This window comes from Aotus nancymaae, unplaced genomic scaffold (genome assembly GCF_030222135.1).
Source record: "Aotus nancymaae isolate 86718 unplaced genomic scaffold, 86718_ANA_hifiasm-v0.15.2.pri h1tg000065l, whole genome shotgun sequence".
NCBI classification, from domain to species: Eukaryota; Metazoa; Chordata; class Mammalia; order Primates; family Aotidae; genus Aotus; species Aotus nancymaae.
Genome location: NW_026988480.1, coordinates 6,924,604 through 6,940,771, shown reverse-complemented (window position 1 = coordinate 6,940,771; position 16,168 = coordinate 6,924,604). Strand labels below are relative to the sequence as shown.

At 38.2% G+C, this 16,168-nt stretch overlaps 1 protein-coding gene across 2 annotated transcripts in view; it reads left to right on the top strand.

Annotated features, from left to right (window-relative positions):
- ABCA13 (ATP binding cassette subfamily A member 13) overlaps positions 1-16,168 on the top strand; it is a 437,440-nt gene that overhangs the window by 7,489 nt on the left and 413,783 nt on the right. For both annotated transcript variants that reach the window (XM_064366685.1, XM_064366686.1), the window contains exon 2: positions 16,012-16,105. In XM_064366685.1, coding sequence (XP_064222755.1) covers positions 16,012-16,105 — 94 coding nt within the window. The remainder of the gene's footprint in view (positions 1-16,011; positions 16,106-16,168) is intronic.

Here is a 16,168-nt window from a genome sequence, read left to right as displayed (position 1 = left end):
GAGTGTTAACATGACCCAGCCTGGGGCTTTATTCATGTTAACCCAACTCCAGCCTCAGGGGACAAACCCATGTTTTGAATGGCTTGGCACTTTTAAGTAGCTCAGCTGGAATCTCTGGTGCCACCGCTCTAGAGGAAGTATGATGTTTAACTCACTTAAGTCAAAGAAAAAAATTTCATCAGAACAAAGGCTCCTTAAGAACAAGCTTAAATTCTGTACTCAGCATGGAGTGAGGCATGACAGGTTGTGGTCCACTCTGCCCTTCCCTCCCAGGCTGGGAGATTAAGTTACAGCTTCGGTGCTGTTCCCAGGGCTCTGATAAATAAGCTGCCCAAGGGACAGGGATGGCCAAATGGTCCCATGGTCCTGGCCTCTGCCATCAGGACTGTCTTACTCCCAGCTGACAGTCTGTCCAGTTGCACATCCAGGAGCCCTCTACTGTCAGCAGTCTGAAATTTAGTAGAATATCTGTGGTCTGTTTGAATGCAATGATGCTGAATTTCCTGGGCATTGATGAGTCTACTCTGGCCGTCCTCAACTGGACTCACTTTCAACATCCCAGTCCGAGGTCCTCTGGCCAGATGGTTCTGAGAGTTCTCTCATGGAAGGACCTGGGTCCTGTGACTCAAGACACAGCTAGGAGTCTGGCCCTGCTCAGACCCTTCTGATGGTATGTCCAGCACAGGCTGCAGGACTTGGTGGTGACACTGGGCAGAGCCTGCTGGGCCTTCTGAGCCCCAAGATGGGCATCATGGTGGCAGTCAGCCCCATTCTCCTTGGTGTGCTGGTACTTCCCAGAAGCTGCAAATGAGCATAGTGTTCCTATGGCTAGAGGTCCCTGGGCTCAGGGCCTCCTCACTGGCTTTGAGTCAGAAGTGGGGCTGGGGTGCTGCTGAGTGGCCACCTGCAGGCCAGCGTGCTTTCTGCTCCACTTCTCAGCAGTGGCTCATGTCCAGGGGAGCTCCGTACACAAACCTACTCAGCTGCAGACTCCAGCACTGTGGAACAAGATTGACAGAGGCGAGAGGGTCCTCAGGCAGTGTGGGAGCCCTTGAACTATTCTCTTTTCCAGCACTTACACAGAAGTGACACATTTCTTGTGATTAGGCCACACAGGTGACTGACATGATGGCTTCTCCCTCTCTGGCTGCAGTCATACAGTGGTGCAGGTGCGACAGCCTCCAGATAACTTGAATCTCCCACCGTGCATGGTGGCTCACGCCTGTAATCCAAGCACTTTGGAGGCCAAGGCTGGCAGATCACCTGAGGTCGGGACTTTAAGACCAGCCTGACCAACATGACCCTGTCTTTAAAAAAAAAAAAAGTGGAATAATTTAACTTCTGTTTGGCTAGATGAGAAGATAAAGTTGATGATCTTCCTACTTGTCATTAAATCAGGAGCCCATGGGACCCTGGGGCTTGGCTTGGGCTGCCCTGGCCTTCAGGACTTGCCTCCCTGGGAGGAAACTGCTTTGGTCACTGCAAGACCACTGAGGGCCATCTGGATGCAACACAGTTTACTCAGGGCAATGATTTAGGAAAAGCAGTTCAGAAATCTAATAAGAAGCAAACATTCTTTTGTATTTTTTTTTTAGCATGGGCTGGCACCTACGAAGCTGTTTGAGGTTGGTTGGTTTGTTTTTCCTCATTCATAATCAGGGTATCAGCAGTGCCGTTTCTTTAATTTTGATTGATCTTAATTTGCTTCTAAACCTTTAATTTTAGCTTTATTTTCCTCCTCCACTCTCTCTCAAAGCACTAGTGATTGAATCAACAACCAAACATAAAGGAAGAACTTTGAAAGGGAGTGAGGGAACTTTTTGCACAGTGAAAGCGTCTCATTAAGAGTCTGGCTGTGCGGTGAGTGTCTCTTTTGTCCTGCATTGTTGCCTGAGTTTAATAATGTGAGAATAGTGGCTGGGAGTGATGATTTACACCTGCAATCCCAGCACTTTGGGAGGCTGAGGTGGGCAGATCTGACTGAGTTCAGGAGTTTGAGATCAGCCTGGCCAACATGGCAAAACCCCATTTCTACTAAAAATACAAAAATTAGCTGGGCATGGTGGTGGGCACCTGTAATCCCAGCTACCCGGGAGGCTGAGGCAGGAGAATCACTTGAATCTGGGAGGTGGAGGCTGCAGTGAGCCAAGATCGTGCCACTATACTCCAGCCTGGGTGACAGAATGAGACTCTGTCTCAAAAAAAAAAAAAAAAAAGGAAGAAAGAAAGAAAAATAATTTGAGCATATCCAGTCTTTTAAAGGTATGGAAAACCGACTGGATTTCAAAGGCAAGCCATCCAGTTTCTCATTTACCGATTTGACTGTCAGGTTGAAAAGAGAAAATAATTCTCTCTAGGTTGCTCTTTTGCTGAAATTGTTACCAGTGTATTGGAGAGAAAATTACAAGATCATCAAAAGGCTAGGTCTGGGAGATTTTATTTAGGATAGTGGATTTACGTGGCTTCTGTGTAAAACAAAAACCAAAAATTAAAACAGAAAACAAAAAACCGCAAAGATTTACTTTCCCAAGAGCCTTTTCCATCTTACTTGCAAATACAGGTCTCCTTGGGCAGCCTGGAGTTTCCTGGTGTAGTTATTTACTTTGGCCCAGATAAGGCCTGGGTTTTTCAATTACAGGAAAGGTTTTAAGAACAACAACAAAAACATCATAGAGAGCAGAGGGAAAGGCAGCCTCAAGCCTTATTTTCATGATATTGTGTTGGAGACTGAGGCTGTTTTTGGGGAACTGGTCCTTCTGAAAAACACATTTCTTTTTCTATTTTGGAACTCTGGGGGCTCCTTTGAAGGAAATCTTGCCTGAGGTCAGCTCTTCATTTTCCACTCTGTGTGTCCTCTCCTCTCTCTGCTTCATTCCTGTCAGGAATGTTTTCTTCCTCAGCTGCCTGCTTTGGCTAAGCCAGAGAGCTCCCATGAGGGGTAGTACCTGTGCCTGGTCCTACCCAATTCGGGGACTGTCCTGGCCAGACAGCACCTGTCATACTCCAGGTTTGAAGTTGGAGCTCCTGGGAGAATTGAACATGTGCGTCCTTGTTCCCACCTACTTGGAAAATACCAATTCCTTAGGGATGAGAGGGAAGCAGCCAGGAGGCATGGTGCCCTGTCTCGGATCCACAGAATGATGTCTTTTGAGTGTCAGCTCACAGGAACTGCTACAAAAGATCCCAAATGGAAGTTAAAATAGTGCTGTGCTGTGATCCTGACAGGCTCTGAGAGCACACCCTCTCCCTCTCCACTTGGTCACATCAGCCAAGCCAGATGGTGTCAGGGTGTGCTCTTTCTCCCTGCCAACAATCATCCTGCACTTTAGACCATGATCCCAGTCATATTTCCCACACCCCTGCATGACAAAACTTCTCATTCCCGTTTCACAGATACAGAAAATGAGTCAGGAAGGGTGATTAACTTGCACAGGCCCACTTGAAGGAAGCAACGGAGCTGTGCTGAACCCCGATTTTATCTGATACCTGAGACCATGGCACTCCTTCCTGGACAGGCTCCTTGAGTAAACGGCACCAATACATCACTCTGAATTTATCGAAGGCTGGAGTGGGTGAACTAGGACCAAATACCACCAAAGTATGATAATTAGGAAACTCTCTCTTGCACATACTAGGGACTGCCAGGAATTACTGGAGGCATTACCACAGGACAGCATTGGTGCTGTCTACAGCACAGCCTTAAACTCTGTCCACAATACACACTGGAATGGGTGGTATGAGTCCCAAATTCCAGGTGGGGTTAGGTGCTGCCCTTACCAGTTCTGTTTTGGGGTTTCCTTGTTTCTGGTGGTATCTCGATTATCCTACATGCTACTCTTTTAATACATCATATCATATTGATGCTGGACATCTTTTTTCCCTCCCTCCCTCCCTCCCTCCTTTCTTTCTTTTCTTTTCCTTTCCTTTTCTTTTCTTTCTTTTTTTTTTTTGACGGAGTTTCTCTCTTGTCACCCAGGCTGGAGTGCGAAGGCACGATCTCAGCTCACTGCAACCTTCATCTCCCGGGTTCAAGCAATTCTCTTGCCTCAGCCTTCCAAGTAACTGGAATTACAGGTGCCCCATGACTGTGCCTGGCTTTTTCTTTCTTCTTCTTTTTAATATATTTTCATATTTTTAGTAGAGACAGGGTTTCATCATGTTGGCCAGGCTGGTCTTGAACTCCTGACCTCAGGTGATCCATCCACCTTGGCCTCCCAAAGTCCTGGGATTACAAGTGTAAGCCATCATGCCTGGCCGATGCTGGACATCTCTCAATAAATTCTAAGCCAGGTGTGGTGGCACATGCTTGTATCACCAGCTACTAGGGAGGTTGAGGCAGTAGGATCACTTGAGCCCAGGAGTTCTAGGTTGCAGTGAGCCACAATCCTCCTATAGCTCTCCAGCCTGGGTGATAGAGTGAGTTCCCATCTCAAACAAAACAAAACAAAATGAAACAAAAAAACTCACAACCAACAAAACAAAACCAACACACAAAAAACCCAAATTCTAAGTAGCAATATGGCTCAGCCCAAAGGGAACTCATATTACTAACCCTTTTTGGGTTTGTGCCATCTGTTAGCTGGCTTCTTCTCGGAAGGGACGCACAATTCGTGTAATGCCATTCGATCTGTCCAGTACTGTGTTGTCCTTGATTCTGTGCTTGCAAACTGAGTATATGTACAATGGCATATTAGGGCTAATTTGGTTGTATATTTTGTGGAGTTAGTGTAAGAATGAAATTTTTTCTTTATTTTTTCCTTATGTAACTTGCCCATCAAATTATTTCCAATTGTGCCATTAGAGGCCTGGTGATTACTTGCATGCCAAGTATTTCTTTGGTTTGCTATCCTCTTTTTTTCTTATTTTTATCGTTCAGACTTAAAAATTTATATATCTTAAAGTATTGTCTTTTCTGTTTCTTTGAAATATGTCTTTTGTAATTTCAAAACTGCTGAAATTATTCTTCATTCATCCATAGCTTTGATCAATTTTTTACTGTCTTCTTGTTTTACTAAAATTAAATTTACTCTATTTTGCACTTTCATTTACTTTTGAGTTGTATGTTTTAATTTATTATTATTATTTTTAAAGTCTCAATTCACGTAGTCTAATGCCATTGTTGAATTACTCTTTTTTACTTCCTTGTACTTAAAAGGTAATTTTGTTGTATCTTTTTTTAAAATTACACTTTAAGTTCTGGGGTACGTGTACAGATTGTGAAGGATTGTTACATAGGTACACATATGCCATCGTGGTTTGCTGCATCCATCCTCCCGTCATCTGCATTAGGTGTTTCTCCTAATGCTATCTCTCCCCAATCCCTCCACCCCCTGCTATCCCTCCCCCAGCCCCACCCCACAACACTCCCAACAGGCCCTGGTGTATGATATTCCCCTTCCTGTGTCCACGTGTTCTCATTGTTCAACACTCACTTATGAGTGAGAACATGTGGTATTTGGTTTTCTGGTCTTATGTCAGTTTGCTGAGAATGATATCATATCTTTGAAAGGCAGTAGAGCCTCTTTTGGACTTCCCATGCCACTGCATAGATTTCCATTTCTGTTTTTCACTAATTTTATTTTTTTTAAGCACTGAAATGTCAGACTATGTTATAATATTTTGTAGGATTAGAATCTTTCATAGCTCTTCTTTTTTCTTAGGACATTTTTGGTTTTAAAAACACATTTATTTACCAATTATATTTTAGAGCCATTTTGACTGAAGAAATTATTCCAGTTGGTATTTTGGTTATATTTCCATTTCAATATAAATAGGAACTTGGGATGAGAATGTTCTCTCATCCTCCCTGTTTCCTCACTCCCTGAGTCATCTTGGCTGACTCCAGGGTCCCTGTGGATGGAGTACTTGATGTCCCGTATACCTACCTCCCTGCTAGTCTCCTTGTGGCTGTACCATCCCATAGAGTACCTGCACTCAGCCATGGCAGAAAAAACACTACGTCCTAAGTCACTAGTGCAACATCCTAACTTGACTATAATAATTGCAGATTAAAAAAAGTCTGTAAATATATATATTTAACTGCATTAAAAGTAGTTGTGTTTCACTGAAAATGCCGTAACAATACCCTAATGGTTGATGCTTAATTTCTAATTTTTTTGCAGTTGAAACAATATTAAAATAACTCTTTTGTACATATTTTAGATACTTTCCCAATTGTTACCTTATGAAAAAAATCTATCAAATGAGAATATTTGGGATGAAGAGTATGCATATTTCACAATTTTAAAGCATCTTGCTTACTTGACTTCCTGAAAGGTTATACCAACATGCATCTCCTTTCAGTGTTCATACTTAATTTTGATTGTTTGTCTCCTTTGAGTACTTGAGTGGAGAAATTATTCCTCATTCATGTTTATATTGCCAAAGTCTTTAGCTGAATGTTTGACAAAGTACGTGCTAAATAAATGTTCAATAAATGAACATTGAAAGGAAAGCAATTATTTTTCAATATAAAGCCAAAAAAAAAAAAAAAAAAAACCTGTTCCCCACAAAAAAAAAAAAAAGAGAGAAGGAAGAAAAAATTAGTTTATTTCTTTCTGTCAGTATCCAACTAACTAAAAGATTTGCAAGAAGTTCGCTTGGGGAAGAAATTTTGGACTTTGATGGAGAGATGTTTGGAAGGCTTGACTCCTAACTATAAAGGATATAGGCAGATCAACTGTGACTATAGTTGCTATTTGATATTTGACTCTCTCTTAGCTTTGACTTGTGCTTTGTTTGATCCCCTTGGGTGAACATTGGACTGTGTTTTCCTGCAGTGATTAACAACAAGAACTTCAAAATCCATCTGGGAAAGTCCCCTCTTTTGAGAAGTTGGCATCTAGAGGCCCCAAATGCCACAAAGAGACATAATAGAATTTCATGCTTCCTTCAAAGCCCTTCATCTCCAAAGTCAAGGGCAACAGACTAATTATGTACTTTACTTTAGCTTCCTTGATATTCTAAACTTAAGGTGTTTTTCTCTTCTCTCAGCCAATGAGATCTTCTGGTTAGCTCCTCCCTTTGAAAGGCTCTCTTTCCTTCTTACTCATTTGCAATTTTATTTTTTGTACCTAAGCATTTTATTCTTTGTGGTTTTTAGTTGCAACCAAATCCATATACCACATGAGTCACTTGGAGAATTTAAAAATATATTTAAACTGAATCTGGAAGACAGTTTGTTCAAGACAGATGGAAAATTACGTATTGAATCTGTAGGCCTGAGCTTCTGTCCATGTACCATCACAAATTAGTTCCAAGGTGCTGAACGAAATAATGATCTTCATGACATGCAAGTGTAAAACTGGCACAGTATTACCTATCTCACTGATTGTTGTGACAATTAAATAATGAATGAGCAAGTGCTTGCAAATGCTCCATGGTTATGCAAAATTTAAGGATAGGGCTTGGTCTTCACATTGGAATTCCCAGGAGAGCCTCCTTCAGGGGTTGTGTACAACTCTGCTTCATTTACTTTCACAAGGACATTTTTTCTATCCTCTTAGACAGAAACTAAGTCATGTTGGTTCACTGTTATTTCCCCAGTCCCTGTAACAGTGCCTGACGTGGTACACAATTCCTAACGAATGAATGAGTGAACGCACTTCGTTTTATTGCTCTAGTACCCAACAGTTTACTGATCTATTCTTCCATTGATGGGTTTTGCATAACTTCCAATTTTTGTTTTCCTTTCACAAGTAATGCTGTGTAAACACTTTTGAGCATTGAGCATACCTCTTGGTTCATGTGTATAATCCCTTCTCAACAACTGTGTGTTTGGTTAAATCACGTTTTTTTTTTTTTTAGTTTGAAACCAATCTAATCTAACAAAATTAATATGGTTCAACTTACTACATAGTTATGGAATTATTGAGCCACAGAATTTGCAAAGCCTTAGCTTACTAATGTTGTCAAATTGCTGTCCAAAGTTTCTGTGTATCCATATGGTCGCTGACAATGAGTACAGTCAGACTTCTTACATTTTCCCAAACTGGTGGGTGTAAAATGATGATCTCATTGGGGTTTAATTTGCATCTACTTGAGTACTACTGAAATTGGGCATCTTATAAGGTGTTTACATGTTACTCTCGTCTGCTAATTTCTTTTCTTTTTTGGGGGGGGGTGGGGAATGGAGTCTCTCCATCACCCAGGCTGGAGTGCAGTGGCATGATCTTGGCTCACTGCAACTTCTGCATCCTGGGTTCAAGCAATTCTCCTGCCTCAGCTTCCCAAGTAGTTGGGATTGCACACATGTGCCACCATGCCTGGCTAATATTTTTGTATTTTTAGTAGAGACAGGGTTTCACCGTGTTAGCCAGGATGGTCAATCCTGACATCGAGATCCACCCACCTTGGCCTCCCAAAGTGCTGGAATTACAGGCATAAACCACCACACCGGAGTCATCTGCTTATTTCTTTTGACTGTGTTAGATTATATAATTTCTTTCTCACTGATTTGTAGGCATTTGTAGGTATTACAGATGCTGCATTGTCAGTTATATATGTAGAAATAGATCCTTCAAGTCTATGACTGGTCTTTCCACTCTTCAAATGGCTTTTCTGAAGAACAGAGATTTCAGATTTGTAAATAGCTTAACTTTTCTTTGTTGTTTATGATTTTTGTGTCTTATTTAAGCATAAACAAAACATAAAGCAGACTGTGTGTTTTCTTCTGAACATTTTTAAAAAGTTTATTTTACTTTTGGCCAGGTGCGATGGCTCACACCTGTAATCTAGCACTTTGGAAGGCTGAGGTGGACAGATCACTTGAGGTCAGGAGTTCGAGACCAGCCTGGCCAACATGGTGAAATTCCATCTCTACTAAAAATACAAAAATTAGCTGGGCATAGTGGTGTATGCCTGTAATCCCAGCTGCTTAAGCGCCTGAGGCAGAATTGTTTGAACTTGGGAGGCAGAGGTTGCAGTGAGCTGAGATCATGCTACTGCACTGCAGCCTGGAAAGCAGAGCAAGCCTGTCTCAAGAAAATAAAAAAAAGTTTCTTTTACTTTTCATTAAGACAGGATCTCACTTTGTCATCCAGAGTCGGGTGCAGTGGTGAGAACACAGATCACTGTAGCCTCAATCCCTTGGGCTCAAGCAATCCTCCTGCCTCAGCCCCCTAGTAGCTAGGACTATATGAGTACACCATCATGCCTGGATAATTTTTGTATTTTTTGTAGAGATGGTGGTTTCTCCATGTTGCCTAGGCTGAAAGTCGTTTTTTGTTTTTGTTTTTCCACATTTGGAGTTTTGTATGTCTCGATGAAAAAGACCTAATCTATCCCTGCTACTAATCTAACCTAATCTATCCCTCTCTACTCTCAGAAAAACCAATTTCATGGCACAATTTGTTGCAGAGGAATTATTGTCCCTTTGATTTGTCAACCACTTTTCTCATACATCAAGTTTCCAAATATGCACAGCTCTGTTTCTAGGCTGTTCCATAGGTTACTTTGCTTATTATGGAACTAATAGCATGATTTTTTAATTACTATTATTTTATAGAAAGCTTTGTTATGGAAAGGACAAATTCTTTCAACCTGTTGATGAAAATTGTCTTAGATATTTTTGACCATTGTTCTCCCAAATACATTCTAAAATCAGCTTATTAAGTACAACAACAACAGCAAAATAAAAACAAATAAAACCAACTGAACAAAAATCTTTTGGAATTCCTTTAGAATAGCATCAAGCCTATATACAAATCTGGGTAGGTTTAACATTTTTATGGTACTGAGTTTTTTAATGCAGTAATGATATTAATCTGTTCATATATTTACTTTTCTTTGCTATCTTTCAATTAAGTTTTATAATTTTCTTTATGAAATAATTGCACACACTTTCATTAAAATTTTCCCCTAGATGCTTTATCTTTTGTTGATAATACAAATCATATGTTAAAAACATTTTTTTGATTAATACTTGCTGTTGTAAAGAGTTATTGCGAGGTAGATACTGGATTCTCCTCCTATGAAAGTAAATTCAGAATTTTCTTCCTGTAATATAATATTGCAATATAATGCAATTGTTGTGCTTTGTATTTTGAGGCTAAATTGTTCGGTATACACATGCATAATATTATTATACTTTTTTCTTATCAATCTTTTTGTTATGTATTAATCTTCTCAGTCATTGATTGATATCCTTATATTTTGATAAGAATAACAAGATTCCTTGTCTTAAAGTCTCTTTGATATTAACTTAACTAATTTGTTTAATATTTACCTACCATATCTTTTTTATCTCTTTTAACCATTCTATGTCCTTACATTTATTTATATCCATTCTAAACAGCATATAACATTTTCTTTTTGAAATCAAGCTTGGTAATCCTTGTCTTTCAAATAGTGAGTTTAATCTAAGCCTTATTTGAAAGTAAAGCATATTATTTAAAAGTTTCTTTGGTGTATCTGTTGTTGGACAACTTGGTTTCTGATTACGTGAAAAATTTCTTTCAGCCTCATTCCAGAGAGACTGTTTTTCTGGGTACACAATTCTAGACCAACAGAATTTCTCTCAGCAATTTAAAGACATTTAACTATCTCTGATTTCTCATTTTTGATGAGTCCTTGGTAGTTCTAATTTTTTTTTTTTTGAGGTAGTGTGTCTTTATTCTTGAATGATATTGGGATATTCTCTTTTACTTAGTTGTATTTTGTTGTTGTTATTGTTTAAAGGCCATTTGGTTGGACATCATTTTTTTGTAATCCAACTTTCTTTCTCTTAGAAGTTTGTAAATATTGATACATTAGTATCTAACATGGAATGTTTTGAGGATATGTTTAAGGGCAGACTGATTTTTTTCTCCTCTTGTTAGGGAGTTGCCGTTTTTTTTTTTTTTTTTTTTTTTTTTTTTTTTTTTTGATCTGTCTAGACACCTGTAGTAGTCTTACTTTATTTTTGAAGCTCAATAGCTTGAAGTTTAATGGCCATGGTTTAACCATGGCTTATTTTATTTTTTCTGAAATGCAGTATACTCTCTTAGCCAGCAGATGAAATTTTCTCTTTTTCATGGAAATTCTATCTTATATCTTTGAGGAATATCCTCAAAAAATATTTTGTTCCATTTGTTGGGTTCTTTACTTTGGGGATGCCAGTTTTCCTTATGTTGCATAGTCTTTGTTTTTCAAATATATTAGCTTTTGTGTCTTAATATTTTTGTCTTTAAAATGTTTTTAAAAATAATTGTTATTGTAAGCTGTTTCTTATTCCAAAATTTGAAATTTAACTAGTATGTATTTTCTTTTTATGGTTTCTAAATCATTTAAAATTCCACAGTGATGATTCTTTTGTGCTTTTTTTTTTAGATCCATAATTTCTTTTTTCACTTATTTGTTTATATCTTTTTTCTGAGCCCTTGTTTTCTGATATTTGTCCTTATTAAAATGTTCTTCTTAATGAGGCATTCGTAAAGAAATTCTTCATTTAATTGAATTCTTTTCCAGGCATGCTTTATGACTTCCTTTTGTTCACTTTTTCTTTTTTTGTTGGTTTGTTTCCTTCTAAATGTTTAGATAGCTGCTGTGCTCTTTGTTTTATTACCACTCATACTTGGGGAGCTCCGCCCAGGTATTATATTTGCTCTTGACTCTCTTTTCAATAAACCTGGGACCAGTTTTATTTCTCCTTAATATCTAGAGTGATCCCTGAGCATATCCTGTATGCTGTAATCATCAATAAAAGGAGAAGATTGGAAATGGTCAGGAGGGCCATGGAAAAGAGTGAGGGAAATCATCTGAGATGCAATAAAATTTTATTAGACTAGTTGAGCTCCGTGCTCTCCTGTGAAAAACTATCAAACGTTTTATGTAATGTTTAGTTCATCTAGTTGTGGACATTGCTCTCCAGCTTTGGATTCTTTTCACATTTTTGTATGTAGTCCTGGAGGCCTCCCCAAGATTCAGCCTCATTATTCACTTGCCTTGTTTATTTGATCATTCTCAGTAGCAGTTTTTCCAACTCCTCTGTCAGAAGCGGGAGATAAGGAGACTCCTTTGAGGTGCTCATCTCCATGGATGTGGGTATTGGGTATAGTCACCAGGATTGTGAGAGGACATGGTTATGGCTTTAGAGATTGTCGCCTGTGTTGGGGTTGAGGCATGGTGGCTTATTTGATCTACTCTAGAAACTTTTTTTTTTTTTACCTTGGTAGTTTTTTTGTATTAGGCAAATGCAAGTTTATTCCTGCCTCCTCTAATTTATTTTCTTTTCTCTCCCCGCACACCGCCCATTTTGTCTTGAAGAAGAAAAATTCTGTGAGGAAGTTTCAATGTATCATTTTATCCAAGAGTCTTTGTTGTGTACATGTTCATCTGTATGTATTGTTCATGTCTTTCCAAATGCCACTGTGGCTCAGCTATGCTGACGGAACCATGGAAAGGTTTATATTTATGCTCGGGCCACAGGGTGAGAGGAATGAGAGTGGGACAGGGATCTGGGCATCCATGAAATTCATGGTGAGAAGCACCTTAGGGATGGGAAGCTCCAGAGTACAGGACTGAACACTCCCACCCTCTACAGGTTGGAGCTTCCCTCCTGGAACAGTACGAGGGCTTTGTGGTAGTTTGGTAGTGGGGTCATTGTTTTGTTAACTGCTAACAGGTTTACCAGACGATTATTTTTCTTGAGAGGAGAGCCTGTGGTGGCATCTGCACCATTGCATTTGGGCAGCAGAAATGCCAGTTTCTGCTTCTGCCTGGGTCACTTCCTGGTGTTAAGAAGTTGGCACTGGAGGGTCTGGAATGTGGGAGATACCACGAAGCCCTAACATTAATCAGACAGCATTCCTATTTAACAGGGATAAGATTCAAAATGTTAAGCCAGGTTCAAGGATAATAATGACACATAAGAAAAAAAAGTGACATAAAAACGTGATCAGAAAGGGAAGGCTGCCTTTGCACCCCTGCAGAGAAATGGTCTCATGAAAGAGTGATTTACTGGCGCACAATGGACAATGACACAGCAGAACTGGAGTCTGGCTACTTTGCTCTTGAATGGAGCAACTTCAAACTCCGAACAAATGAAAGAAGTTTTTTTTTTCACTTGTGCTTTTCAGAAGGATCAGTGACCAGCTTGTAAATAAAACACTCTGAGATATTCTGTTTTTTAGCTTTAATTGGAATTCTGTTATTATTTCAAGACCCTTAGAGAAGCTTCTCAACAATAAGCTTCAGGGTTTTATTTTCTTCGGATTTTATTTTCAGTTGAAACTAGAGATTGGATGTTGATTTTTAAGACTGGACTCATAAATATTTGTGATTTTAGAGTTGCTACTATTATAATTTGGCTTTGGCAGGGTCCTTTAGATAATGTTGTCTATGTGAAGGCAATAATATCCAGATACTATAAATAAAAAGATTGATAAATTAATAGCATGAAAGATTTAGACAATAAAATAAAAAGGCAAATACAAAATTGGAGAAAATATTTGTAATACCGTAAGCCATGAAAGGGCTGAATTCTTTAATTAAAAAATTAAATAGAAAATGATGCTTTATAAGTCGTCAAAAATAAAGAATAACTTAATAGAAAAATAGGCAACTGGAAGGACAGAGAGTTAATAGGCAAGGAATTACATGCTCAACTTATGAAAAATGTTTGATCTTAATGATTAAAGTTATCATATTTTTGCATATTGACTTGACGAAAAATTGTTAATCCCAGGTGCTATTGAGAGTATAATCAGAGTAAATGATAATTGATTTAGTTTTTAATGAGGACATTTTGGTTATATCTATCCAAATTAAAAATCCACATTAAAAATCATATACATTTTAGTGCAGTAATCCCATTTATCAATGGTACCTCATGGATCTACTAACAAAAGTCAGCCAAACATGTAAAAAAAACCTCATGATATCACTGACCCCAAAGAGAAAAACATGCAAATTTTCATGATGAAGTGATTGGTTAAATCGATTAAATCCTACAGTGTAATATTATATAGTCTTTAAAAGTAGCGAGGTAGAACTAAAAGTGCTGATACGGAAAATTGGTTCTAAAACACTAGTTTTCATGTACATGTATTTTGTAAATAAATAATTTATCCTATAGGAGAGAATGCAAAAGAATAAAAAGCCCAAGAAAATTATATGTTTTTTCTTCTTAATGCTATCAAGTTATCATTTAATATGAGGTATATTTTTTATTTTGCATATTCATAGTCAGTCAGAATTAATGATAGAATCTTCCCCCACCACCTCCCTAATCCAGTACTCCAGTCACTTATTAATTTGTTACAGAGAATGACCAAAATGATTTAAATAAAAATAGTGATCTCTTGAGTGTCCTTGACCTTTCTTTATAGTTTAATTGTGGTCCCTTGAACTAGAGGGCAATCTGCAGGCATTTTCTTTGTTACCAGAATATGTGATACTATGTTTCAGGACTAGGTCATAGAACTTTTTATCATGATGCACTTTTTGACACAAGAAATACTTCCTCGTGGACTATTTCAAAGAGATTGATTTATTTTTAATTAAAAAAATTTCTTTTTGAGATGACATCTTTCTCTGTTGCCAGGCTGGGGTGCAGTGTGGTGTGATCTTGGGTCACTGCAACTTCCACCTCCCGGGTTCAAGTGATTCTCCTGTCTCAGCTTCCTGAGTAGCTGGTATTACAGGCGTGTGTCACGATGCCTTGCTAATTTCTTTGTATTTTTGGTAGAGATGAGGTTTCACCATGTTGGCCAGGCTGTTCCCAAACTCCTGACCCCACGTGATCCACCCACCTTGGCCTCCCAAAGTGTTGGGATTACAGGTGTGAGCCACCATGCCTGGCTAAAGAGGTTGATTTCTTTTCTTCCTTAATTATACCAGGTACAGAAAAACTCTTTTCTGCCTGTATTTTGCCTTGATGGCTTTAGGCAACTCATCTGGTGACATTTAGATCTGCTTACAGAGAAGGGTTACTGCAATGGGATATGACCATGGCAGTTTAAAGAATAAAGGAATCAAAGTGACCAGAAGTTCATTTTAGTTCAAAGCATTATAACTGGGAATCTGAAACAGTAAGACATCCTCTTTGGTGTTTGATGAAGCAGTGTTAACTTTCAGAATTTTAGGTTTTTGTTTGTGCATTTATTCAATGACTTGCCTATTTGTTGTCTGGCTATTAACTTTTGTATTTATAAAATGATGTTGCCTGAATTCAATACAAGATTATCCACCATAAAACAAGTGAATAATGATGGCAGTAAAATTAATTTTATGATAATTGAGGCTTTTCTATTAATTTGGGGGGCTATACCTTATAGGTGGTATTTTTTTTTTCTTCTCGAATGATTGAATTCCATGTATCAATGGCAGTTCCTTTTAACTTTGAAAATTTAAGGTTTTAAAAATTATTGCAATCTTTTTGGGTAGTTCTTATGTAGTCTGTGTCAAGAGATTTTACTCTAGTAATCTTAGTTTTGGAGTTTGTTCTAATCTTAAGAAAATAATTCAAATAAAAAATTATTTATACACAAAATGTTCCTTAATAGAAGAATGTGTGAGTTATGGGATATTCATTTGGTAAGAATGTTATACAGCAAGTAAGCTGATAGTTATGAACCTCTTGTGGCAATATTGAAAAATATGCATAAAGTGAAGGTAAATGAGAAGTGGGGGCTACCACCAAAGCCAGCAAAATATGTTTCAGTAAAAACGTCAGAAATATTAAAGAAATTAGAAAAATAAACATAATTGTTATATTGAAGTGTGGGAAATATGGGGGAAGTTATTTATTTCTTTAATTTCTCTAATGTCATAAGTTCTACAATAAATAAAAATATGCAGAAAAAGGAAAGAAGTAAAAGCTAGGTCTGGTGGGAAAAGAACAAGGAGGTGACACAGTCACAGGTCGGGATGCAATGATTAATAAACTAGGCCGTCTCTGTGGGCTCCTGTCCCAAATGATTGTTCTGAGACATATAGCAGGGATTATGATGACCTCCTTGAAGAGATGAAAATATTGTAATACTTTACAATTTATTCAAGTGGTTTTTTTTTTTTTTTGAAAAAATTTTCTAGGTTCTTTTCCTTGCTGAATTCTTCTGGCCTTGTATCCTGTTTATAATTCTGACAGTACTTCGTTTTCAAGAACCTCCCAGACACAGAGACATTTGTAAGTTTCACTTTTAAATATCCTTTTTAATTAACCTTCAGAGAAAAAACTCGTAGCACTCTT